At 57.8% G+C, this 26,442-nt stretch overlaps 2 protein-coding genes and 1 long non-coding RNA gene across 14 annotated transcripts in view; 1 reads left to right on the top strand and 2 right to left on the bottom strand.

The window, feature by feature from the left end:
* Nucleotides 1–1,428: 1,428 nt before the first annotated feature.
* Nucleotides 1,429–3,712, bottom strand: LOC138423636 (uncharacterized). The gene is made up of 2 exons (XR_011250334.1): nt 3,668–3,712; nt 1,429–1,670 (listed from the first exon to the last, which is right to left on the bottom strand). It is a non-coding gene; the product is annotated as an uncharacterized lncRNA (long non-coding RNA).
* A 721-nt stretch (nt 3,713–4,433) lies between these two features.
* Nucleotides 4,434–25,879, top strand: DEGS2 (delta 4-desaturase, sphingolipid 2). Its single transcript, XM_069559758.1, has 3 exons — nt 4,434–4,618; nt 20,668–21,410; nt 23,207–25,879. The coding sequence occupies exons 1-3, from the start codon at nt 4,537–4,539 to the stop codon at nt 23,351–23,353; spliced, it is 972 nt and encodes a 323-aa protein (XP_069415859.1). The 5' UTR covers nt 4,434–4,536; the 3' UTR covers nt 23,354–25,879.
* The window catches only part of EVL (Enah/Vasp-like), a 147,882-nt gene continuing 146,672 nt past the window's right edge, over nt 25,233–26,442 (bottom strand). For all 12 annotated transcript variants that reach the window (XM_069559756.1, XM_069559751.1, XM_069559746.1 and 9 more), the window contains one exon: nt 25,233–25,706. In XM_069559756.1, the coding sequence (XP_069415857.1) occupies nt 25,669–25,706 (38 nt within the window). In that variant the 3' untranslated portion in view covers nt 25,233–25,668. The remainder of the gene's footprint in view (nt 25,707–26,442) is intronic.

The following is a 26,442-nucleotide window of genomic DNA, read 5'->3' as shown; positions in this document are numbered from 1 at the left end:
AATCTCATTAGGAGGATGTGGGGTTTCTATTCCTGCTCTTCAGTTCTCTTCTTTTACATGCCTTCATTTCAACAGAGGTTTCCCTCCGCACATGTGGCTGTGCTGTTGGGCATGTGAGATTTTAGTTCCCCAGCCAGGGCTGGAACTCTGCAGTAGAAGCACAGATTCTTAACCCCTGGCCTGTGGGGGAGGGCCTGAGATTGGCTGCTGCTTGCTTTTTTCTTCTTAAAGAAGCAATTTGCACCTACCCATCTCTGGTGTGTTTATTTATTTTAACAGGTTGGAATAGACCTTTATGTTTCCTGGGAGATATTACTCTCATTCCTCAATCCAGTTCTCTTCCCCCACCTGGCTCTGTTTCCCCAGGTGTGAAGTTCCTCCCATTCTTGGGGTGAAAAGGGAAAGTGTTAGTCGCTCAGTCCTATTGACTCTTTGTGACCCAATGGACTGTAGCCCAGTTTTCTCTGTCCATGGAATTCTCCAGGCAAGAATATTTGAGTGGGTAGTCATTCCCTTCTCTAGTGGATCTTCCTGCCCCAGGAATCCAATCTGGGTCTCCTGGATTGCAGGCAGATTCCTTACCATCTGAGCCACCAGGAAAGCCCCTGGTTGCCCTTTTTTCATGGGGTGATTTCCCTCCGGTGTTGGCTGGCTCTGTGTCACGGGCTGATAGACTGCTGGCTTTGGGGAGGGCGGGGAGGTGCAGTGTGGAATGCATTCTGGCCTGTTTTTTGCAAACATGGGGCGGGAGAGGACTTCTGCTGGGGCAGCAAGCACTATGTTAAGACTTATGGGCACAGGTGCTTCCTGCTTCTCACAGGCAGCTGAAGATGCCAGAGCACCCTGACTAAGCCTCTGGTCAGGGTCCCTCCTGGGGGTCAGTGAGCCCCCCTACTGGGGCTGGCACCCAGCTTAGAGGAAGTGGGGGCTGAAGGAGGTGCAGGAGTCCTGGAAGAGTGGCTGGCCTTGTTGGCTTCCTTTCAGTTACCACCCGCAAAAGTCTCTGTTTTCCAATGCTGTTAGGGATTTAACAACAACAATTACATATATATGCATATGTATGTGCGTATCTGTATATGTAGGTATGTATAGGTATATGTGTATATGTATATTTTATATACTTCATTTTTATTTTAATTAACTATCTAATTTTTTCCCCACACTGTGTGCCATGCAATCTCTTAGTTCCCCAGCCAAGGGCTGAACCTGTTTTCCCTGCAGAGGAAGAGAGGAGTCCTAACCACTAGCACCAGCAAGGTCCCTATGCTTCATTTTTAAATAAACTTTAACATCTGGTTTAGATTTACAGAAAACCTGTGAAGATAGTATTGATGGTTCCATAGCCTCTACACCCAATTCTATTTATAAGATATTAATATAATCTAATGAATAAGAAAAATGAACATTTTTAATGTTAATACATTATCATCAACTGAAGTCCATACTTTATTCAGATTCCTTTAGTTTTTACCTAATTCCCATTTTCTGGTTCAGGATCCCACGTAGGATACCACATTGCAAGCAGATATGCAGTTTCTTTCATTTCCAGGACCTGAGACGTGGTGGGGAGGCTAGGGCATGTGTTCTGAGTGGGTTCACTGTCTTGAAGCTGAGTCTCTGTGGTCCAAGCTGACCTTGGGGAACTGGGGATTACTCAGGAATGGAAAAACCTGGTTTAAAATTCAACATTCAGAAAATAAAGATCATGTCATCTGGTCCCATCACTTCATCACAAATAGATGGGGGAAAAGTGGAAAGAGTGGTAGATTTTATATTTGGGGGCTCCAAAATCACTGCAGACTGTGACTGCAGCCAGCCACGAAATTAAAAGATGCTTGCTCCTTGGCAGAAAAACTATACAAACCTAGACAGCATATTAAAAAGCAGAGACATCACTTTGCCAACAAAGATCCATATAGTCAAAGCTATGGTTTTTCCAGTAGTCATGTAGGGATGTAAGAGTTGGATCATAAAGAAGGCTGAGTGATGCAGAACTGATGCTTTTGTGGTGTTGGAGAAGACTCTTGAGAGTCTCTAACAGCAAGGAGCTCAAACTAGTCAATCCTAAAGGAAATCAACCCTGAATATTCATTGGAAGGACTGATGCTGAAGCTGAAGCTCTAATCCTTTGTCCACCTGATGCGAAGAACTGACTCATTGGAAAAGACCCTGATGCTGGGAAAGACTGAAGGCAGGAGGAGAAGGGGACGACAGAGGATGAGATGGCTGGATGGCATCACTGACTCAATAGACATGAGTTTGAACAAGATGGTGAAGGACAGGGAAGCCTGGCGTGCTGCAGCCCATGGGATCACAAAGAGTTGGACATGACTTAGCAACTGAACAGGATTGAAAGTCATGAACTTTTATTACACTCCCAGGTGTCTCTCCAGTCTGTCCTTTGACTTGTCCCCTTTTCGGCCTCAATTTTCTCATCTGTAAAATGAAGCCATTGGGCAAGTGTCAACTGGACAGGCGGAGTCCTGGGGTCCATCTGTGAGTGGTTTTCTGATCTCTGTCCTGGGAATAGGGAGCTGGCAGGCATGGTGGTGCCCAGAGGGCAGAGCTGGGACCCAGATCTCACTGGTTGTAACATGGGGCCGACATTCTGACTTTGGCCTTTAAAGTCGAAGATCAGGGGCGTGTCCCAGCTTTCCTGCTTATTCTGAAAAGTGCAAGAAAGGAAAAGTGTTCATTGCTCACTGGTGTCCGAGTCTTTGCGATCCCCATGAACTGCAGCCCACCAGACTACTCGGTCCATGGAATTGTCCAGGCAAGAACACTGGAGTGTGTTGACATTCCCTTCTCCAGGGGATCTTCCCCACCCAGGGGTTGAACCTAGTCTCCTGCATTGCAAGAAGATTCTTTACTGTCTGAGTCATCAGGGAAGCTTATTTTGAGGGTCTCTTTATCTCTGAACCTCAGTTTACCCATCTGAAAGTGGCCGCTGTTGGGATGACTGCTATGGCTCCCTCTGGCTGTGAGCAGAGCAGGTTGCCCTGGGAGATGCCGAGCTCTCCGTTTCCAGAGGCGTGCAAGCCAAGAAGATGACACTGTTGGGTGGTGCAGGGGGTGGTGGTGACCCAAGGCTCTAAGCATGTCCCTTTTGGACAGGGAAGCCAGCCTCCGCACTGGCCCATTTTCCTACCCTTGACTCTGGGGCAGGTGGCTGGCTGCCACGGTGTGCCCACATATTTGCTTCCCGTGTCATCTCATGCCAGGACTGCCTCTGGCCCTAGGCTGAGGGTGGTCTGCCAAATGTACCACACCCGTGGCCACAGACTTGCAGGAGAATGGGGGCGATGCTCACCATCATTTCCTGCCTGCCTTGTGGTACCTCTGACTTCCAGGTCAGTCTGCTTCCCCAGGCAGCTCCTGCAGGTCGGGCTCTAATACACAGGGCACACCATGCAAAGCCCCAAGGAGCAAGAGGAGGATGGGGGGGGGACCCCTGGGAAGGAGGAAAATGAGGAGCCCTGTGCCCCGACTCCCCCCAAACCAGACTCTATTCTGACAAGGTTTGGGTTCTTCCAACTCCCAGCCTTTGCATCTTCGATTGGCTCTACCGCCGATGCCCTTGGCCTTCTTCAGCTGTTGAACTCCTACTCACCCTTTGAGACCTAAGACAAAAACCCCTGGACTGTGCCCTGGCTGTCCCAGGACCTACCTGTGTCCGGGCACGTATCATCCTGAGTCGTAACCAGCCTCTTCCGTGCCCATGTTCCTGTCCCTGGCCTTCCCTGAAGGCGGGGATGGGGCTGACTCATCTCCCTGAAGCTGCAGACGCCTCATCCCCTGCCCTCTGCTAATCGCATGAAAGGAGTGGGTAGGGGCAGGGCGGATCGCTGTGACGAACCTTTCCCCAGCTCCTTCTGTTTTTGTTTGTTCGTTCTGGCTGCAAGGCGGGGCATGCGGGCATGCGGGATTGCCTTCACGCCTTCTGCAGTGGAACCCGCGGAGTCTTAACCGCTGGACCGCCAGGGAAGCCTCCCCTTCTTTTCATCTGCACAACGCAGCCGTCTAATCCCTACCCTCCAACCCCTGCCCCGGGCCGCGGGGCGGGGCGAGGGGGGACGCACCTCACTGGCGGGTCCGTCGGGGCAGGGGCGGCGCGAGCGCGAGTGGCTCTGGGCCGCTGAGAGAACAGGCGCCCCGCCGCGATGGGGCCTCCGGGAAGCCGGGGGCACGGGCGTCCCCGCACACCCCGCGGCCCAGGGACTCTCCCGGGGTCACACCGACAGTCCATTTTCCAACCCGAGGCAACTGAGGCGCCCGGAGGCCCGGGGACTCACCTCCGCCCAGCCCGAGGCCCCGCCCCCGAGGGCCTGCCCCTCCGACTGGCACCGGCGCCCCGGCCCCGCCCTGAGGCTCCGCCCCCAAGACCCCGCCCCTCCCGGTGGCCCAGGCGCTCGAAGCCCCGCCCCCGCCCCGCCCCCGAGCCCCGAACTGGTCCTCGTGCGGCGCAGGACGACAGGTGCCGCGGAGCCGAGCCCTGCGCAGCAGCTGGGCGCTCAGAGCCGCGCTCCCAGCCCCACCATGGGCAACAGCGCGGGCCGCAGCGACTTCGAGTGGGTCTACACGGACCAGCCTCACACGCAGCGGCGCAAAGAGATGCTCGGTGAGCGCGGGCCCCAAGTGGGGACAGCCCTGGGGCCGTGTGGTGTCTCAGGTCAGCCCGAGCCCGGGGAGGCGTCGCTCCTGCGCGGCCCGGATGCCCAGCAGGCCTTCCCCGACCTCTGCTTCAGAGGGTGGGGGCTCCACTCCCCGTCCGGCAGCTTCCCCGGCCCAGGGTCCCCAGCTCCGGTCTGAGACTCCCTTCGCGTCTCTGCCTCTGTCCCGGGATTGGGGACCCGAGGACCCGAGCCCAGATCCGTACGTCGGGGGAGCGCGTCTCGGCTACTCCATCCCGGCTGTGGGACGGGAGCCCCTCCCGGGACTCGAGGCGCACAGGTCAGCCCCAAGGACTGTCTTTGTGAGGGATGCGCCGCCCCCGCCCCGCGAAGGCAGCTCCGTGGCCACCTGTCGTCCGCCGCACCCTGGGCTCCCCTGTGCGCCAAGCGCCAGGTCCCAGCGGCCCCGCCCGAGAGGCCCCAAGCCCAGCCCCAAAACCGGGCTTTAGGGCAGAATGAACGCCTGGAAGGAAGCAAAGCTGAACGAGAGACAACTTATCTGAAAACAAACAAACAACAAACAGAGGTTTACCAGAGGCTGTCCTTTAATTTTGTAGCCCAGTGTCCGGTGGCCTGTCTCTGTTATGTAGTGTCCTGGAAAGTCATTTTTACTTACACGGTCACCCGTCCTGTGGACTCACCCACCCTGCGGGCTCCATCAGCCTCTCAGAAGGACCCAGAATGTACGGTTCCTTCTCCCACGATAAGGGGTTCAAGGACTCGCACCTGCAGAGCAGCTTCTGCTCGGTGCCACCAAGTCGCCTTTGCAGCCGGCTTCCAGGTGAACACGGTCCCCCTCCCTAAAGTCGGTCACCATTCCACACTCTCACCCACACCTGCAGTTGGCAAAAGTCTTTAATCTTTGCCAAACAGGTTGACAAAACAATACTATTTCATTACGACTTTAACGTTTGATTTGATGATTGCTTTCAATGTCTAATTGGTCATTTAAATTTGTGTTTTGCTTTCTTTTGGGTTGGAGTTTTGCTTGTTGGGTTGTTAGAACTCTTTGTATCGAAGTTTTTAACCCTTAGTCGTAAATACAATGCATTGCAAATCTTTTTCCCTTTATAATCACAAGAGCTTTTTTTTTTTTAATGCATTTGAATAGATTGGATTTTTTTCTTCAGATTTTTCTCTTTTGTGTCTTCCTGCTCCACCCCAAGACTAGGGAAGTATCTTCCTATTCCTTTTAAACCTTTCAGACACCGGATGCATTGAGTGGTTAATGCAGGGCTCTGCCCTGCTGTTGCTGGGGTTCCAGAGCCTGGAGACCCCTGGGTGGGTCTGTGGGTCTGTGGTTTTCTCCGGTGAGGTGAGCGATAACCCTGCACTGTGTGTGGCCTCAGCGGGGGCAGCATCGTCTGCTGCACTTGCGAACTTCCTGCAGGTGGCTCAGAGGGTCCTGCTGGGCTGTGTCTCCTTCCCCTTCCTGGGCTCTCCCCGCTGCCCACCCCCCTTACAGGACTCAATGCACACCTGGCCCCAGGTGGAGAAGGCTGGGAGATGTAGCCTGGCCCACAGAGCTGCTTGTAGGGATGCAGACACTCTGGACTACAGCCTTACTTCCCCAGTCTGCATAATGGGCACAGTCATCCTTTCTGGCAGAGTGGGTATGAGGATAAAAGGAGATGTTGAGTGAGAAGGTGCTCCAGTGTGTTACCCAGCAAGCCAGGACGTGGAGAAGGACTCCTCTCTGAAGAGAGAAGCCACAGGCCCTGGAACCAATCCAGGAAGCATCCTGGACAGGATGGCTGGGAACCCTGGAAGACCTAGAGAAGAGGGCGGCCACTTGGGCCAGGGCGGGGACAGCACAAGTTCTCAAGGGCTGACTCTCCAGGGCGCTTTGCAGATTCCCATTCTGAAGTGGGTGCTGCCGGTTCCTCCCCACAGAGCCAGTTTTGAGCTAACGAACTTGGAATGTGTCTTCCTCCCTCCCTCCCAGGCATTGCACTCACGGTTCCTGCCTGCCCTATTCGCTCAAGCTCAGCTCTCCCTCCTGCAGGAACAGCCCCCTCCCGGCCTGGGTTGGGGGAGGGTGTTCCCGTGGGATTCCCCTTCCAGCCCATCAGGTCTTTATCTCTTGGAGGCAGGTTTCCAGACCTAGAAGGTTTGTAGACCTTGATTTTGAGCCAGGACCACACCCACTCATCAGCTTTGTGTCGCTGGGTGGGTCAATAAGCAGATGAAGAAACTGAGGTCTGATTGAGTTAAACGGGTTCATCATAGTGCTTCCTTTGTGGAGATGTTGTGCAGATTACATGAGGTGGGGGGAAGTGTTTTGCCACCACTCAATCAGAAAGGCTCCGTGATTTCCCCAAGGACCGGGAGTGAGTGCTCTTCCTTCTCTGTTTTCCTCTTTTCTTCCATCTGCTGTTTCCCAGCCTGAGAAAAACCCTACATTTAACTGTCAGCCTGTCTTTACAGGGGAGGCCCCAGAGTGGGGCTCAGAGAGGGGAAGTGACTTGCCCAGGGCTACACAGCTTAGAGGCCACAGAGGCCAAATTGGTGTTCAGGCAGGGATGTGCCCCAGGCCCAGCCAGCTCCCTGGGGGCCACTGGATGCTCCTAAAGAGCCTCACCTCTTGGAGTCAGTCGTGCGTGCATGCTAAGTCACTTCAGTCTGTCTGACTCTTGGCAACCCCATGGACTGTGGCCCACCAGGCTCCTTGGTCCATGGGATTCTCCAGGCAAGAATACTGGGATGAGTTGCAGTTTCCTCCTCTAAGGGATCTTCCCAACTCAGACGTCTCTTATATCTACTTGCATTGGCGGGCAGGTTCTTTCCCACTAGGGAAGCTCAATCCTGGAGTCGGAACCCAGGAAGTCCCTGCGTAGAGCCAGCCGCGGTGCTCTTTGTGCAGTACCAAAGTCCACCTCCAGATCCTGCCTGGACGAAGGAGACATGCCTCTCAGGTCAGGGCTGAGGTTCCACGAGCTTCGAGGGCAGGAGCAGAGAGCCAGTGGGGTTCTGTCCTGTTGGAGATAAGAGCCCAAGCCAGGCACGCCCAGAGGAGTAAGAGGCAGCGTTTGAATTTGTCTTTTCCAAAACAAATAGCTTTGTGATTTTTTTTTTGTTTTTGTGTTTTATTTATGAAAGTGCACACACATAGTTAAAAAAAATCAAATAATCAAAAAATAATCCAAGGAAGTAAGGCTCCGGCAATTGTTGGCTTATTTGCTTAGGAAAAGCCTTTGCTGGGGCTCTCTCAGTGGCAAGTGGCTAAGTCCAAAACTGAACTGGCTGACAAGCTCAAGGGAATTCATGGAGACCACAAGAGAGGAGGGCAGGCTGGCCACAGGGCTCTTCTCTCTGCCCTAATCCTGCCTGACCCGCCTTCTCCACGTCCGCCAGGCGGGCTGCAGCCTGTGTCCACCCAGCTCCGAGATCCCACAGAGGGAGCAGGTGCCTCCCTCCCATTCTGCCCTGAGCAGTGCGTCCTCCCCTTGAGCCAGCTCACCTCTGGCCAGAGCTGTGAGTCCTCTGATCAGCCAGTGGGCAGGGGCTGTGATGATGGGCAAGCCACACAGCATCACATTGTGAGGGCGGAGGGAAGGGGTGTTGCGCTCCAGCGAAGTTGGCTGGGGAGGGAGGGGCGCTTGGGTACATGGCCACACAGACAGTGAGTGATCCCGAGGGCCCTGTTTGACCTAACTGTGCCCTTCCTGGCTCGAATCCTCCAAGGCAGCGGTCCCCAACCTTTTCAGTACCAGGGAACGAGTTTCGTGAAAGACAGTTTGTGGTTGTACCTGGGGTGGGGTGGGGTTTGGGGATGATTCACGCACGTGACATTTCTTGTGCACTTCACTGCTTTTATTATGACATCAGCTCCACCTCAGATCATCAGGCATTAGATCCTAGAGGTTGGGGGCCTCTGCTCCAAGGGTTTCCCTTCCTAAAAATCTCATCTCTGCGTCGACACCCCAGTACTCTGGTACCCTTTCTCCCTAGCCCCTGCTCTCTGACCACTCAGTGGAATAGAGCTAGCCCTCCATCTGCCCGTCTCGTGGTTTTTGCAAACACTGCGTCCTCTGCTTGAATTCTCTTTCCTACTCCACCTACTTCTAGGATTCCTTCAAGTCTCAGACTAGACGTCCCTTTCTCAGAAACAGTGGCTGATAGTACGTGTGCACACACACATTTCGTTTGGAAATAAATCATCAGTTAACTGGGGGAAACGAAAGTCCCTGATTTGCGAATTGGCACTTGTCAGTGTTTGTAACTATTTCCATCATGGCCAGTTTCAAACTGCCAACAGGCATCGCTGCCCACGTTGCTGGGGAGACAGGAGCTTACTTGGGGTGTGACAGAGTCAGGCGTGGGCTGGTGGTCTACAGCACAGTCTACCCCACCCTTGCTTCCCAGCTACCCCTCCCTTGTCCTGCCTTGGAGTACTGTGCACTCTTACCTCAGGACCTTTGCTCCCATCTGTAAATCTGCTTTGGCTTGTGGGGTGATAGCTTTAATTGTCCCACTCTTCCACTCAACTCTGAGCTTCCCGAGGGCAGGGCAGGGTCAGCCCACCTCCCCCTGTGCCTGTCCCAGCGAGGCTGCAGGAGGCAACAGGGACCTACGAAATCTTGAGCCATCTCTAGTCCCACCTGCCAGGACCATCCGGGGGCTTTATCCCCTTTCCAGCAATGCCCAGGTGGCGCTGTGGTAGAGAACCCACCTGCCAATGCAGGAGACATAAGAGACACTGGTTCGGTCCCTGGGTTGGGAAGATCCCCTGGAGGAGAGCTTGGCAACCCACTCCAGTGTTCTTGCCTGGAGAATCCCATGGACAGAGGAGCCTGGCGAGCTACACAGTCCATAGAGTCTCAAAGAGTCAGACAGGACTGAAGGGACTTAGCCCACAGCTGTGCCAGGGAACACGGGGCATACAGCTTAATCCTTGCCCCTGGGGAGCAGGAAGCCCTGTCTTTTCCCTTAGGACATTTTTTTCATTCTTTTCTCTCCTCCTCCCCACTTTTTAAAATTTAATCTTACAGACATTTGCATCTTTTTTGCATTTTTTTTTTTTTTATGCAGGGCGGGACCCTGGGAGGTTAGGCACCCTGCCCAAGGTCTCCCGGCCAGCCAGGGCTGGGCTTAGGACAAGCCTCTAGCCTGGGGACACAGCCCACATCTCTGTCCCACCCTCTTCTCCACCCAGGACCTGAGAAGAGGCTGTCCCCCGTCCAGTCCCTGGCACGTGACTCGTGGGCAGGCTCCAGCTCACGTGGCCCCTTCCTCTCATTCTTTGACCTCTGTACCGATGTATGTGCTGTGCCTTCCTGCCTGGCCTGCTTCTAACCCGCATTCTTTAATTTGTACCCACTTTTATGAGGCATGATTTACATGCCATAAAATTTGCTCATTATAAAGACACAGTCCAGCTATTTTTAGTGAGGTTACAGAGCGCTGATCGAGTTTAGAGCGCTCCCCTCACCCCGGAGGGCCCAGGACCACTTGCAGTCACTATCCTGGACCCAAATCCCAATTCCTGTCCTTCGAGTTCCCGCCTGAGGGTCACGGGGCCTGGTGTGCGTCCTCTCCTGGCACACCCTCCTCGGGACACACTGTGCCCCCCGACGTGCGACGCCTAGCCTGGCTCAGCCCAGGAGCCTCTCCTGCCTCGGGATCTGGGGCCTGGCTCGTCCCGGAGCTTTGGCAAATATTTGTCAATGAATCAGGAGCAGGTTCAGCGGGAGGCAGGTGAGGGGGTGGGGTCGTGACTCAATGGAGTTGCTCTGGGCCCCTGTCCTCCCCCCGACCCCCAGTGCCTCCCACACTGACCAGACCAGACAGGCCTGGCTTTGCCTTTTGGCTCCGAAACCGAAACCCAGGTGGGAGAGACAGGGCTGGGGGTGGGGGGACGGCTTAACAGAGCTGCAGAGAAGCCGTGCAGGAGGGAGAGGTGGAGAGGGCTGGGGCACCTTTGTCTGAGAAGCCTTCAGAAGCAGGACTGCTTGGCTCTGTGTGTGTGTGTGTGTGTGTGTGTGTGTGTGTGTGTGTGTGTGTGTGTGTGGAGTGCGGGAGGGAAGGCACCACTCCCGGAGCAGCGTGTTGGGGGGCAGCAGGGAATTGACAGACATCAGGGAATGTTCGAGACTAGGGAGCACCCGGTGGGGAAGGGACCCCTCCACCCCGAGCTAGTGGGACCGTCGTGGCACTTGACATCCCTGGGGGAAGCGGTCTGTCAGGGAGAAGACCTCTCAGCCGGCCAGTCAGCAGGGCCGAGGTGGGGGCCTGGGGACCACCCTCGTTGCCCACCCCCGGTGCCCACAGAGGGTGAGGACCTGGCAGCCTTCCCTGCCCGCCCGCTGCCACCTGGCACAGCAGGGTTCGTCAGGAAAGCTTCTGGGAACAGCCAGGTGGGTATCCACGGGAGACTGCTCTGTGGGGTTGCAGTGGACCCCGGGCCCAACTGGGCCCTCCCTTCCCACAGGCTGCTCCTCCGCTGGGCCCTCGGGGCCTTGTGAACAAGTCCGCCATGCATGTACACGTATGTAACACGTGCAAGTTCCCATCACCGGCTCCCCGACACCTCAGGGCCTGCGGCCTCCTCCCTCTTGCACACTTGTGGCCCCTTTGCCGTGGGGAAGACCCCCACCCCCGGGTGCTTATAGCCTGGGACTGTCAGAGCAGGCACCTTAGGGATGGAGAGTGAGGAAGCTGGCCCAGAGAGGGACAGGGGCTTGCCCCAGGGCGCACAGCAGCTGGGCTGAGTCAGGCTGCTGTGCGGCTCTCCTGAATGCGGACCTGGGTTTATCTCTGGGCACTGGGTCCTGATGACTGCAGCCCAGCTTCAGAAAACAGCTCCTCTGGGACTGAGGGGTCCTTGGGGACAATGAAGGAGACAGAGAAAATCAGCTGTGGTGGAACCTCTGTGTGCCCGTCTCTAAGGTGGGGGCCCAGTGCCCTCCGCGGCGGACTGGTGAGGCCCGAGTGAGTAAGTGTGTGTCAGACGCTGAGCACGGTTCACCTGCCGAGGTCCGGTTCCACACCCAGGCCCTGGCTCGCATCCAGCAGGTCCAAAGTCAGGGGTCCTGAGGTCAAGTCTCACTCTGTTGGTCTTGCCCCGCCTTGCCTGGACCCTTCCCTGGGCCCCCATCCCTCCTCCTGTGTCGTGCCTGGACAGTGTGACTTCCAGCAGTGACTGCTGTTCGTGGCCCACCGCCTTGGGCCCCGCCTGAGCCACTGCTGGAAAGCCATTGCATGGGTCTGGTTCCAGATGGCAGTCCGTGCCCGGCTCCAGGCTGCCCGACTGGACCAGAGAACCCTGAGGCATGTGTGTCCTTAGCCAGCTTCTGCAGTGCTCCGCACTGGAGGCCCGGGTGGGCAGGTTTCCCCTGCTGTCAGCTGAGATCGCCCGGGGTGCTGGGGGCGGGCAAAGCCTGGTCAGGCTGGGCCAGGGCTCTGCTTTGGGGGCTGCTGGACGCTGTTGTCCTCCTCCTCAGGCTTCACTCCTCTCCTGGGACCTGGAGAGATGGAGCCAGTGTCTCTCCCCTCCCCAGCCGCACCCCTGAGCCCTGGAAGAGGAACCCCTCGGTCAAGCCAGCTCCCCTACCCCGGCCTTCTCCATGACCTCGCCCCGCACCTCCATCCCCTCTTTCGGCCGTCACCCCGCCCCCCTCTCCCCCATCTCAACCCCGCAGCCAGCCCTCTCCCCCCTTGCCCTCACTCGGCCTCACCTTCTCACCTTGCTTCCTGCCCACACAGCTCCTGCTGTGGTCCCCGGGGGGCCTTGCTAAGTCCAGCAGGTGGCTGTCCTGCCTTCCTTTCTCTGACCGTCTTTGACCCCCACAGTGGGACACCCCAAGCCCACAGCTACAGCTATCCAGAATCTGACTGTGCCCAGTGACCTCGTTAGGCCTGCGTGGCTGGAGGTCCCCAGAACATCTTCTCGGGGAGGACTCCAAACCTCCCAAGCTCCCCTGGGGCCCGGAAGCCCTGGCATTGAACAGGTTCAACGTTTGCCGTTCCACCTGTCCAGCAGGCAGTAGATGGTGAGTGAACCAGCGTGACCCGCTCACCAGTGCTCTGCAGGTTGGTCCAGAGTTGCTGCAGTTCAGTTGCTCAGCTGTGTCCGACTCTGTGACTCCATGGACTGCAGCACGTCAGGCTTCCCTGTACATCACCAACTCCCGGAGCTTGCTCACACTCATGTCCATCGAGTCAGTGATGCCATCCAACCATCTCATCCTCTGTTGTCCCCTTCTCCTCCCGCCTTCAATCTTTCCCAGCATCAGGGTCTTTTCCAATTAGTCAGTTCTTCGCATCAGGTGGCCAAAGTATTGGAGCTTCAGCTTCAACATCAGTCCTCCCAGTGAATATTCAGGATTGATTTCCTTTAGGACGGACTTGTTGGATGTCCTTGTTGTCCAAGGGACTCTCCAGAGTGGCCCCACTTAGATGGTGACTTTCTGGGGTCTTTACTGAAGGCTGAGTCTGTTCAGTGAGGCCTCCCAACTGTGCCACCCTTGGAATCTGCTGCCCGCCCGCCCCCAGCCGCTCTGAACCCTCACAGGGTCTCGAAGGGTCCCCCTTGGGCTGGAGCATTTGCTCCGCCCATCCCCCCATCTCTGTGGTCTGGGCGGGGCTCTGGGCAGCGGGAGGTGATCTGGAGCTTGGCCCCTTCCCAGATTGCCCCTGAGCTGCCCAGCATCTAGCTTGTGCATTGACCCTTTTCCATCACTTCCGGCAGAACGGCCAGGCCCAGTGGTGCAGTGGCCTGGGAGGCTGCGGCCTGTTCTCACAGGTTAAAGCAAGTCTGGGGCCAGATCGGCTTCCACCATCAGCCCATGGCCCTAAGGGTCAGAAATGGGACGTTTTTACTCAGGTCTGGAAACTGTTTAATAACAACAGTAGTAACAGCTCCTGGGACTCTGAGCTGTCATCCCGGGCTCACCAGTCTGGATGCGGGGGGCGGTGGGGAGCAGGCATCACCCCCATTTCCTGGATGCGGAGACCTAGGCCGGGGCAGTGTGCGTCCAGGACTTGGTTGGCCAGGGTCGGGGGCTGGGGACCGGGCACTCCCGCCCATGTTGGGGCCGCGGCCAAGCTGAGGGCAGCTGGGTCCTTGGAGAACTGTCAGGAAAGCAAGAAGAGGGTGCTAGGCCGGGCTGGGGGTACCCCCAGGGCGCTCCCCTTTGTTCCACCCACACAGGACTTACTGGCCTTGTTTGACAGACGGGGCACTGGAGGCTCCCCATTCAAGGTCACAGCCCTGGCCTCTGAGCGGCACAGGAGTGGCCTGTTCGTGGGCCTGGATCCCTGAGCTGGGGTTTTGGTCCCTGCTGGCCCAGAACTTGCCAGGCTGTGCTTACCTGGAACAGGTGTGGCCTGCCCCGCCCTGCCCCGGGCCTGGCCTCCTTCCAAGGGGAACAGCAGCCGGGGGCGGGGGGCGGCCCTGTAGAGGCTGGTGGCCTCTGGCTACCTGAGTCAGCTCCCAGGTGTGCGCAGGCAGGTAAGGGCCCAGTCCCTGCTTGCTCAAGGAGGGAGGCTGGTGCCCAGAGACCCACCCCTGCTGGTCGGGAGACTGAGGGAGCCCAGCGGGGCCTGTGGTCCAAGCCTGACATCCGGGTACGCAAAGGCCGGGGACCTTGCATTTGATGAAATGCAAGCCTGGCTGCAGGTGAGAGGTCGCAGGCGTGTCCTTCTGGCCCCGCCTGTCACGCAGATGCCTCTTCCTCCCCTGCTCCACCCCGCCGTGGCCGCTGGGTCCCCTCCCCAGACCTCTCACCCGAGGCACTCATCTTCCTGGGGAACACTGAGGCCCACTCTCTGACATGTCCCTGCTTACCCTGACCCCCTCTCAGGGCTGGAACGAGCTGGAACGAGGCCTGCCCCCTGCACCCCCTCCTGAGTGGGTCTCACACCCCAGCTCCCACCCCCTGGCCGGGTCCTTGGTCTCGCTGGCCCTGCTTGGCAGGGTGATGCTGGGCCCATGCCATGCTGGCTGGTCCGCCTTGGCCAAGGCGGGCGGGCCGTGCAGCCCTCAGTGGACAGGGGCAAGCATGCATGGCCGCTGTGCCCAGCGCCAGGCCGGGCAAAGGTGGGCCCCGAGGCCGTGAGGGCTGCTGGAGCCCCGGGCTTTCTTCATCCGCCGTCCAGCTGCTGCCAGTCTCCTAGGGCTGCAGACACACTTGTCCTCTCAAGGTCCTGGAGGTCCGACGCCTGACCCGGGCCTCATGGGGCTGCAGTTTCCTCCGTGGTCGCTGGTCAGGGAATCTGTCTCCCAGCCTTTTGAGCTCCCAGAGCCGCCTGTTTCCCTTGACTCACGGCCCCTCCGTCGTCACAGCTAGAGAGGGAGATGGAGACCTTGAGCATCCCCGAACCTCCTCTCCTGAAGGCTTCCCCGCTGTCCCTAGCCTGGCGTGACGTTGAGCCGCTGGGATAACCCAGACGCTCCTTGCTGTCGTGAGGTCCACAGACCTCACGTGGAAGTGGGGAGTAGGAGGTGGGCATCTTTGGGGGCGCTGTTCTCTGCCCTCCCAGTTGCCAGTCTCCCCCTCCACCTTGGGAGCTGGTTTCAGGCGGCAGGGCCTTGCTCTCCTGTGCTGCCCCTTCTTCTGCCCGCCCGGGGCAGCAGGCATCACATGGGGGCCTCTGGCCTTCCTGGGGAAGCCAAGTGGCCTCCCACAACAGGGGGACGACTCATGTGGCTGCCGCTGGGCCACGTGGGCAGGCCTGGGAGGAAGGGCCCACTGGCCTAATCCCACCAACCCCATCCCCGGCATCCCCGTCTGCGGGCAGCACCCTGGTTGTTGGCCTGTTAAACCTGCCGGGTCTCCACGTGTTGGCTGCATGTCACACAGATTAATCTGGGTGCCTACTCCCAGCCAGTCAGCCCAAGCCTCCGTGCCTTATCTATCCATCCTCCCAGTGGCCTGTTTATGGTTCAGAAACAAACCCTTGGAGCTGAGGTAACCTGCTTGGAGCTGGGATTTTTTTTTTAACTTTTTTTATATTGTGGAAAGCTATAACACAGAATTCGCCATTCTAGCCATGTGTGCTTGCTTAGTAACTCAGTCGTGTCCGACTCTTTGTGACCCCATGGACTGTAGCCGGCCAGGCTCCTCTGTCCATGGGATTCTCCAGGCAAGAACACTGCAGTGGGGAGTCCATCTCTTCTCCAGGGGATCTTCCTGATCCAGGAATGGAACGAGGGTCTCCTGCATCACAGGCGGATTCTTTACCAGCTGAGCCACCAGGGAAGCCCCGCTTTAACTGTGTGTAACGCGTGTGATTTGGTGGCGTGAATTCACAGTGTGGTGTAGCCATCACTCCTATTTCCAAACCTTTTTCCTGACTCCAGACAGAGACACTACACCCCTTCCCGGTCACGGCCCGTCCCCCTGTGCCCACCCGCCCTGGCAGCCTCCGCTTTCTGGCTCTGTGAACTTGCCTATTCTATTTCACTTAGGTGGAATAATACAGTTTGTGGCCTTTGGTTGCTTTCACTCTGTGTAATGTCTTCAAAGTTTATCCATGTTGTAAGTCGCCTGGGTCAGTCCTTTATTCCTGTGTTTGGAGGAGGACGTGGTGGTAGTTTATTCGGGAGTCAATTCCCAGGAGCAGGATTCAGGACGCTGACATTGTGAAGTGGGGAAGTGGGAAAGTCAATATAAGGACTTTTTATTTTTCCCGTAGCCCCCAACTTTACTATTTGAATATTTGCAACTCTGACTCTATACATAAGTTTTAATTTCTCACAAAACTCTACATTCCATATTGCTAGGCCACTTTGCTCTCCATCTTCCATCACATTTTCATCAAGAGGTATTTCCCCAAATGACAACCAGCCTGACTGTGTGCTCGCTGTTGTTGTTCACTTGCTAAGTCGTGTCTGACTCTTTCGACCCCATGGACGGTCACCCAGCAGGCTCCTCTGTCCATGGGATCTCCCAGGCAAGAATACTGGAGTGGGTTGCCATTTCCTTCTCCATGTAAGGATTTTTTAAATTGAAGTATAACTGACCTATAACATTATATTAGCTTCAGGTATACAACATAATGATTAAAAAAACTTTCTAAATGGAAATATAGTTGATTTATAATGTGTTAGTTTCATGGATACAGTCAAATGGTTCAGTTCTATACATATACATGTATATAAATATATACATATTATTTTTTTACATTCTCTTCCATTATAGATTATTACAAGATATTGAGTATAGTTCCTTGTGCTGCACAGTAGGTCCTTGTTGATTATCTATTTTATATATAGTAATGTGGATATTTTAATCCTAAACACCTAATTTATCCCTCCCCCGAACACAATGATTTCGTATATTCCAAAATGACTCCCATAAGTCTAGTTAACATCTGTCATCTTATAGTGTTACAATTTTTTATCTTGATGAGTTCTTGGATAACAAGTTCTTTTTTTCCAGTTTTGAGATGTAATTCACAGATAGCATCTTATAAGTCTAAAGTGTGCAACATGATGGTTTGATATGTGTTTATAGTGCAAAATGATTACCATAGTAAGTTTAGTCACATGGGATGACAAGTTCTTGATGAGAACTTTCAAGACCTGCTTCTGTGACAGCTTAGAAGGCTGTAATGCAGTATGACTAACTGTAATCAGCATTCTGGGGGTTACATTCCTACGTCCTGCTTGTTTTAGAACTGGAAGTTTCATTCCGCCCTGAGGCCGAATAATACTATCGTGTGGCTGGACCTCGTTTTTGTTTATCTGCTCGTCAGTTAATGGACACTTGGGTTGTTCTTACTCTCTGGCTGTTGTGAACAGTTCTCTGAACATGGGTGTGCAAGTATCTATTTGTGTCCCTGAATTTGAATTCTTTAGGAGTGGAACTGCTTGGTCGTTTGGTTAATTCCATTTTTTTTTATTAAAAAAAAAATTTTGTTTTTGACCGAGTTATGCGGCATGTGGGATCTTAATCTCCAGCCAGGGACTGAACCTGGGCCCCTGCAATGGGAGCGTAGAGTCCCAGCCACTGGAGCACCGGGGAAGTCCCTGGTTGATTCCATTTTCGACCGCACTGAGGTGCTGGCGGCACCCCTGGTGACTGACGATGTTGAGCATCTTCTCGCGTGCTTAGAGGACCAGGTACACATCTTTGGAGAAATGTCTGTTCAGGTTCCTTTGCCCATTTTTCACTGGGGCTGTTTGTCTTTTTGTTTGGGGTTGAATGAGACCTTTGTATATTCTGGTTATTAAGGCCTCTTTCCAGAGCTGGAATTTGAATGTGTTATGAACACTGCTCCCTTCCAACCCTACCTGGGGATGCTGTGGTCCTTGGGGGCCCGTTAAGCAGGGCTGAGATTTATCGTCCGTCCTGGGCTTGCTTGCGCTTTCCCAGGTTCAGCTTGGACACTGGGCTGTGACCACCATTCTTTTGGACCTGATGAGGTGGTGTCCTTGGCTGATTCAGGGAGAGCTCTCTGGGTCAAAGGACCCAGGCAGTAGTGCAAGGTTTGGAAGCGGCCAGAATAAGAACAGGGGTTGGGGCAGGAGGGCTTCCCTGGGGCTCAGTGGTAAAAAAGTAAGTGAAGGCCCCGCAGTAGTGTCCAACTCTGCGATTCCGTGCACTGTAGCCTGCCAGGCTCCTCTGTCCATGGGATTCTCCAGGCCAGAATACTGGAGTGGGTAGCCGTTCCTTTCTCCAGGGGATCTTCTCAGCTCAGGGATCGAACCCAGGTCTCTCACACTGCAGGTGGGTTCTCTTAGCATCTGAGCCACCAGGGAAGCCCAAGAACACTGGAGTGGGCAGCTTATGCCTTCTCCAGGGGATCTTCCTGACCCAGTGATCGGACTGGGGTCTCCTGCACTGCAGGCGGACTTTTTATCAGCTGAGCTATCGGGGAAACCCCAGTGGTAAAGACTCTGCCTGCCAATACAAGAGATATGAGTTCAGTCCCTGGTCCCGGAAGATGGTACACGCCGTGGAGCAGCTAAGGCTGTGCACCCCAAGTACTGGACCTCTGCTCTAGAGTGCGCAGACCGCAACCACGGAGCCCGTGCTCTGCAAAGAGAAGCCGCCGCAATGAGAAGCCTGGCACCACGACCAGAGGGCAGCCCCTGTTGATCCAATTAGAGAAAAGGCCTCGTAGCAACGAAGACCCAGCACAGCCCCAAATAAGTAGAATTGTATATTAAAAAAAATAACAGGGGGCAAGGGTATGATATTCAGACCTCACCCTGGCCCCCGGCCAGCTGTCTTGAGGCCGAGTGTAGCGTGACTGCTCACTTGCCTGGAGCCCAAACCACTAGTTGCTGGGTGAGGTGACAGCTTGGTGGGAGTGTTGCTGTGTAGGCAGCGGGGGTATAAGTGCTGCCAGGGGGATTCTGTGGGCTTCCTGGGCAGAAGTTCCAGGACATGGGGACCCCAACAGCCCCCCTCAGCATCTCCAGCCAATGCGAGCTGGCCTGCCATCAGGAGCCAGGACCAGTCTGGGGGATACATACCCTGCAAGGCACATCCGGCCCATGCGTGTCCCTCTGAGACTCGGAGGCCTAGGGAGGGTGGCACCATGGCCACCCAGCGAGATCAGGGCCGATCTCGAGACGGGCTTGTGGCGCCACTGCAGCTCGGGCAGGGTGACTTGGAGCGAGCGTCCCCCTTGATTGGACAGAATTCCTTGGCTCTTGTGTGTTTCACCTTGCATACCCCCAGGCACAGGCAGCTCACCGCCTCTAAAACAGTTGATTCCATTGCTGAGTGGCTCTGACAGGAAGTGCTCAAGGAAGGAGGAGCTGTCACCTGCTTCCCATTCTGAGCGCAAAAGGGAAGCGACTGCCTGGGTCACTCGGAGGGATGAGCAGGCCAGGATCTGACACTGGCCTGGCCAGTTCGAGTCAGGGCCCGGCCTCTGCTGCAGCCTCTACTGCAGCCTGAGGCCGCCCAGCTGCTGGCTGGGCAGGCGGGGTGGACACTGGGCACGCGGGAGTCGGGCACTGACTGTCGGAAGGGCGCCTGCATCCTCACTGGCCTCAATCCCCACCCGTGTGCCCCGGCACTAGCCCCACCTGAGGAACCCAGGGACAGAGCAGACCTGTGGGAGAGTGACTGTCCCCTCGAGCGCGTGTCGCCCCTCCCCTGTCCCTCCCGGACTCTGGACACAGCGCCAGCCAGCTCGGTAGCCTTGCGCCTGGCCCTGCCCACCCTCCAGCCAAGCAGAGGTTTCCAGCAGGCGCTGCCCTCTAGACCTAAGGGCCCCCCGACTCCACCCTTTTCTCTCCCGGCTACTCCTGAAGGCCCTCCCCTGCTTGGGCAACCCCCACTGCATTGTGTTTTCCCTTTTCTGTTAAACAAAATACAGAAAAGTATAAATGGCATGGTAACAAACACCCACCACCCCACCCCAATATGCATATCCAGCGCTTTATCATGTTTCCTTCAGATCTTGTTTAAAAGGACTGAAACACAAAGCCAGAGCCCTCCACGTTCCCCTCCCCCAGCTCCGCTGCCCCCTCTCAGGGCCCAGACAGTCTGCCGGTGGCCCCCCCTTGAAGACCCAACCACGCACAGCACCGCAGCTCCTGGCAGCTGCTTTGATATCGGGTATCACGTTTCTGTGACCCAGGCTGACACCTGCTCTTTACTGAGGCTGGTGACCAAGACCCGCCACTCTGGGAAGTCTCCCCAGAGCCCCCTTGGGGTGGGGGGTGGAGGTGGATCTGCAGGTGCACAGAGCTTGCAGGACACTCTGCGTCACTGCCTGGGGGCATGATGGTGGAGGGGAGAGGTGGGGGGGCCGGGCTAGGAAGGGGGCAGGAAAAATGGGAGGAAGAAGGGGGCGGGGGAGGGAGAAGGGGGAGGGGAGGGGGAGGAGAGGAAGGACGGGGAGCGGGGAGAGTGGAAGGAGGGGAAGGGGAGGAGGGAGAGAGGAAGGAGGGGGAGGGGAGGGCCGGTGGGGGGAGGGGAAGCAGGGGGAGGGGAGGGCCGGTGGGGGGAGGGGAAGCAGGGGGAGGGGAAGCACAGGTTTGGGACCCAGGCGGCCAGTGCCCACCTCACCTTCTCCCCTGTCCCCCCTGCAGCCAAGTACCCGGCCATCAAGGCCCTGATGCGGCCGGACCCCCACATCAAGTGGACGGTAACGGGAATGGTGCTGGCGCAGCTGCTGGCCTGCTGGCTGGCGCGGGGGCTGGCATGGCGCTGGCTCTTCTTCTGGGCCTACGCCTTCGGGGGCTGTGTGAACCACTCGCTGACGCTGGCCATCCATGACATCTCGCACAACACCGCCTTCGGCACGGGCCGTGCCGCCTGCAACCGCTGGTTCGCCATCTTCGCCAACCTGCCCATAGGCCTGCCCTACGCCGCCTCCTTCAAGAAGTATCACGTGGACCACCACCGCTACCTGGGCGGCGACGGGCTGGATGTGGATGTGCCCACGCGCTTCGAGGGCTGGCTCTTCTGCACGCCGGCCCGCAAGCTGCTCTGGCTGGTCCTGCAGCCATTCTTCTACTCACTGCGGCCGCTCTGCGTGCACCCCAAGGCCGTGACCCGCATGGAACTGTGCAACGCCCTGGTGCAGCTGGCGGCTGACGCCACCATCTATGCCCTCTGGGGGCTCAAGCCCATGGTCTACCTGCTGGCCAGCTCCCTGCTGGGCCTGGGCCTGCACCCCATCTCGGGCCACTTTGTGGCTGAGCACTACATGTTCCTCAAGGGCCATGAGACCTACTCCTACTACGGGCCCCTCAACTGGATCACCTTCAACGTGGGCTACCACATGGAACATCATGACTTCCCCAGCATCCCTGGCTGCAACCTGCCCCTGGTAGGTGGGGTCAGGGCAACGGCAGGCACCGGTGGGTGCGGGGGGCGCGAGGCGGGGAGGTGCAGGGAGGGTTTGGGGCTGCATTGTGGCCTCTTTTTCTCTCTTGCCGATCACGGGATGGCCACATTCTCCCTTGTGGTCTGCAGGGCAGGAGGAAAGGCCACAAGGCACACGGAGTGCCTGGCTGGAGAACAAGAAGGTGAATTCACGGTGGGCAGGGGCTCGAGGGGCATGTTACAGTTCAGGCCTCTTGGTTTACTGCAACCCTGTTTGAGCACAGCGGTGACGGTCACGGGCTGGCTGTGTGTCTGGGGCCCACCCGCTGGCCCTCTCTGTGCCTCAGAGGGTGCCTGCAGCAGTGGCACTGGTTCGAGTGAAGCAACCCGCCTTTTGACCCCCTCCCTTCTCAGTTCTTGTCCCTGCCCTGTGACCCTCCAGGGCCCCCTCATGGCACAAAGAGGACAGAGAGCCTTGCCCTTTGTGACCCAAGGGGTCTGACCTGAGCTGTCTCAGAGCGAAGCCTCCGGTCTGGGCTGGTGCCTCTGTCCGGGAGACCTGGGGCTGGAGAATGTCTAAAGGAGCGAGAGGGAGGCGGGAGGGGGAGGCCTTCTGCTCTGCTGCTGGCTGGTTAGAGCAGAGATGCTGGTGCCCAGGGAGGCTGGAGGTTGCTGTGGTGGGAGAGTGAGTGTGCGAGTCTGTGTGTGTGTCCCTGTGTGTTCACGTGGTTAGGTGTGCCTGTACGTACATGCATGTCTGGGTGTGCATGTTCACCCACCCATGTGTGTCCGAGTGTGTGTGAGCACTGGTCTGGGTGTGCAGGTGTTTGGACTGTGCCCACGAAGTGGCTCCTCCACGGCACCGAGGTCCTGCTCTGTGCTGAGCACTGTCTCACCACAAGCCTGTGCGACATTTCAAGGTCATCATGCCCATTTCCTGGATGAGAAGGCAGAGGCTCAGGTTGGGGGGTGGTTCCCTGCTCCCAGGAAGCAGCAGAGCCAGACTCTCCACCCAAGACACTCACAGGAGCATCTGGTGTCAGCTGTGACCCTTTACTCCTCCCAAACAAAGTCAAGGGCTCCCAGCTCCCGCCTTGCGGGTCCCCTCATACCCCGGAGGGCGCCCTCCTCCCCGCTCCCCTCCCATCTTCGGCTCTAAAGCAGGTCCTGCGCACCTGGCGCGTCCTAGGCGGGGGAAGGGGAGGCCTTTCCCGTGGTTGGCGAGCAGGGGAGGTGCTGGTGTGGCTGTAGCTGCTGAGGCTGGAGCACTTCCTGGAGGAGGCGGGCTGAGGGTGTCAGATACAGAGAGGGGTAGGGAGCTGGAGTGGGAAATGACAGGTACTGAGGCCAGAGAGGAGGGTGATGGGGTGAGGGCGTGGTGGGAGCCAAGGTCAGAGGAGAGTCTGCAGGTTCACGAGGGCATCTTGTGCCCGCACGGAGGCGCGGGGACAGACAGTGGTTCAGCAGGACTCAGAACTCCGGCCCACCCCGGGGCTCCTGGATCGGAGACTTTGTGTGTGGGCCCCCGGGAAGGAGGGGAGTACGCATTTTAATTCCTCACCCTACTTGGGGCCGGGGGCTGGGAGAGGTCGGAGCTCAGCGCCTCCTGGTGCCAATGGCCCCTTCGCCTTCGTGCAGCGCCTGAGGCCTGCTGCTTGACTCAGCTGGAGGACACGGGTACCCTCAGCGTTGACAGGGCTGTGCGCGCGCGCATGTGCTCACGTGGTCTGTGTGCTCGCTCGTGTCTGCGTGCGTGCGTGCGTGCGTGCGGCCTCTGACCCGCCCGTCCCTCCCCTGCAGGTACGGAAGATTGCGCCCGAGTACTACGACCACCTGCCCCAGCACCACTCGTGGGTGAAGGTGCTCTGGGATTTTGTGTTCGACGACTCCCTGGGGCCCTTCGCGCGGGTGAAGCGGGTGTGCAAGCTGGCCGAGAACCGCCTGTGAGCCCGACGGCCGGCCGGCGCCCTGGGGCCGTGCGCTCCGCTGCTGCCCCGCCCCGGCCGCTGGATGCAGGGCTGGCTGTCACCATCCCACGGCCTAGTGCCCAGAACTGGTTTGGCTGCATTTGGTTCCCACGCCCTGAGCCACTGCTCTTTTCCCCCGGGGCCCAGAGACAACACCTGGCGGCAGCGGGCATGGATGGCGGCTCGGGTTGTACATGGACTGGTGACCTCAGGCCGGCCCTCCTTTTCAGGGCTGGGCCTGCCCCTGCCCTGGGCACTCTGCGCCTAGGGAGCAGTCCTCCGGCGTCCCCATGCCCTAAATTAAATCCAGCAGTGGTTTTCAAGTCCCCAGAGCCTGCTTCCCTGGGCAGGGCCTGCTCTGTGCCCCCTGGTGGGGACCACACTGAGGCAGCATCCTGGCTGGCCCCAGGCATGGGCCGAGGTCCATGTGGCCCTTGGCCCATGCTCTTGCCTCAACCCGTCCCCCGCCCAGGTCCGCCTCACTCCTGCTCCAGCCTGAGCCCACACCCTCACCAGCTCAGGTGTGAAGCTGGAGAAGGGGTACCACGGGCTGGGGAGATGGCGGGTGGACAAGTGGCCGGACCGAGGGGTGAGAGCCCACGTTAAGGGCAGCTCTGATGGTGTCTCTAGGACGTGGGGCACAGCCTGTCCTGGCTAAGCCAAGGGCTGATGGCACAGGTGACGCGGGAGGCGTCAGCAGCCCCTGGCCCAGGGAGGGGCTGTGTTGGGATAGGGGTCTGGGTCTCCCAGAGGCAGGCAGGCAGGCAGCAGGAGGGTGCCCGGGTGAGGGAACTACAGCCCCCCTTGGGGATGTGAGGCTGGGGAGGCCGAGGACCACCCTGGGGGCAGGTGTGGTGGGGCTGGGAGTGGCCTGACCACTGGGATGGCTCCGGGGAGGAGACCCCTGCGCTCAATGCCAGAGAGGAGCGCCAATCGGCAAGCTCCGAGCCCAGCTTAGCCCTCCCAGTTGCCAGGCGTTTATCTGACCCCGCCCAGAGCCCAGGGTTGTTAACCTTCCTGGGAGGCGGCAGCCCAGCAACTGGGAACACCCTGTGGACACCTGCCAGCCCCCCTCCCCATGGCCCCAGGACTCCTGGACTGTGGGAGGTGGGAGGAGCTGCAGAGTGCCTCTTGGAACTGTGGGTTAAAGCCGCTCCCCTTCTGACATGCAGAGCAGGCTTCCTGTCTCTCAGTTGCTGGGAGCATGCATGGAGATGGACTATGTCCAGCCTGGCCAGCAAGTAGTCCCGTTTCCTGAGCCAGACTGGAGGGTTGTGGTGGGGGGCTCCTCCCACAGCCCCCAGAGTACGGCTGGGCCAGGGCCAGGGCACACTGCTGTCCTGGAGGCTGGTCACAGGATTTAAAAGCTTTCCTACTAGCTGGGGCCACTCTGGGCACAGGGGCAGCAGTGGGCAGCGCTGAGGGCCAGGCCCTTTGTGGTTCAGCCCTGCATGGTCTGAGACGTGCCTCTGATGGGCACAGGGGCTGCAGGGCAGAGGCCACGCCTGCTTGCCTTGCCTTCCTGTCTGGCTGAGCCCAAGTCACAGGGCCCCATCTGGGAGGTGGGGATGGGGATTTGAGCAGGTACACCCTCCTGGTCCCCTCTGATGCTCCTCCTGCATGGGCCCCACACAGGGCCCAGCTCCCTGGAGGGGGCTGGCCCGGGAGCAGCCCCAGGACTCTCGCTGGAAGTGCCTGAGCTGGCGGCTCACACCCCGTCCTTCCTTGCTTCACTCCCAAGGGCCCTGTCTTGGCCCCCCCTACTCCTGGCACCACTCTGCAGGCCCTCCCCCAAGAAGAGGCCTCCCCAGCCAGGCACGACCAGGAGCTGGTGCTGAGTGAACAAGCCGGAGCCAGAGTGTAGACAGTAAGCGTTTATTACCACGTGGACACAGACGGCTTGGTGTGTGGACGGACCCTCGCCGCCAGGATGCAGGGAGGAGCCGTGTGGTAGCGGCCGCCGCTCCCGGGGGCACCTAGAAGAAAACTTGAGACCTTCTAACGAGGCGTGTGACTTGGGGTGTCTTCTCTATGAACCCAAAGGAACGTACACTTAAATAGGCATATATAAAATACAAAAAAAGGCGGCAGGCCTGGTGTTCTGTCAGGTTGAATCTAAAAAAATCGAGGAACTGAACTTTTCTCATTTTAATATTTTATCACAGGTTAAGACTTTTAAACGAAGCACGTCCTAGCTTCAGCGCGTGCTGAGTGTGCCAGAGGCCTGGGCGCTGGGCTCCGTGGGGTCCCCGCCGTCAGGTGGCCCGGGTTGTGGGCGGCGTCGGGGGTTCTGGCCTACGACGTGCTGATCCCGCTCAGCTCCTGCCTGATGGCTGGGGGACAGGGCGGGAAAGAGGCTCAGTCCCAGCTGCCCACCAGAGGGGCCGCGTCCACTGCGGCTGCCACAGCAGGTGGAGACCAAGGTGCCCCCAGCCCCCGCCCCGACCCCTCTGGCCCATGGCCTCCCGAGGCAGGGGCACCCAGCAATAAAGTGGGGTTAACAGCTGGCCTCTGTCTTTTTTTTTGGCTCCCGCTCTGTCTCCCCTCTTCATTCATTAACTCGTTATCTGCCCATCCCAGCCTGGTAGGGGACTGGACCAACAGGAAGTTGAGCGCTCTCTGTTGGATCAAGGACAGGGCGTGGCTGATCACCCAGCCCTGGACAGGAGTCTGGCTCTGCTGGCTCCCAGCCGCTCTCCTCTCTCTAGAGTCCCCCAGGAGTGATGGCGAGGGAAGGGGGGGGCGCCTGGACCGCGCCTCCCTGCTCTGTGGGCTTAGCTAGTTCGGCCCACGCCTTTCCTTTTCCTCTGGCCCCAGATCTGAGCTGGCCGTTTCAAAGGCTCCGGTGGGGAGTGGACGGATGGATGTGATTCACTGCGACGAGGCCCTGCTCTCTGGAGCCGCACACCAGCTCCCCAGGCCAGCAGCGCCCAGCAGGCTGTGGACTCGGTCAGGCCCTTAGGTAGTTCTGTGGCTTCTGGGGCCCTCTAGCCTCTGGGAAGGTAGCAGCTGCCCTTGTAGCCCAAGCTCGGGGATCGGAAGCAGCAGAATAAAGAGAGTGATCTAAGT

The sequence above is a fragment of the Ovis canadensis genome, chromosome 18 (assembly GCF_042477335.2).
Source record: "Ovis canadensis isolate MfBH-ARS-UI-01 breed Bighorn chromosome 18, ARS-UI_OviCan_v2, whole genome shotgun sequence".
Taxonomy (NCBI): domain Eukaryota; kingdom Metazoa; phylum Chordata; class Mammalia; order Artiodactyla; family Bovidae; genus Ovis; species Ovis canadensis.
Note: the sequence above shows the minus strand (reverse complement) of the source record. Positions and strands in the feature narration are given on the sequence as shown.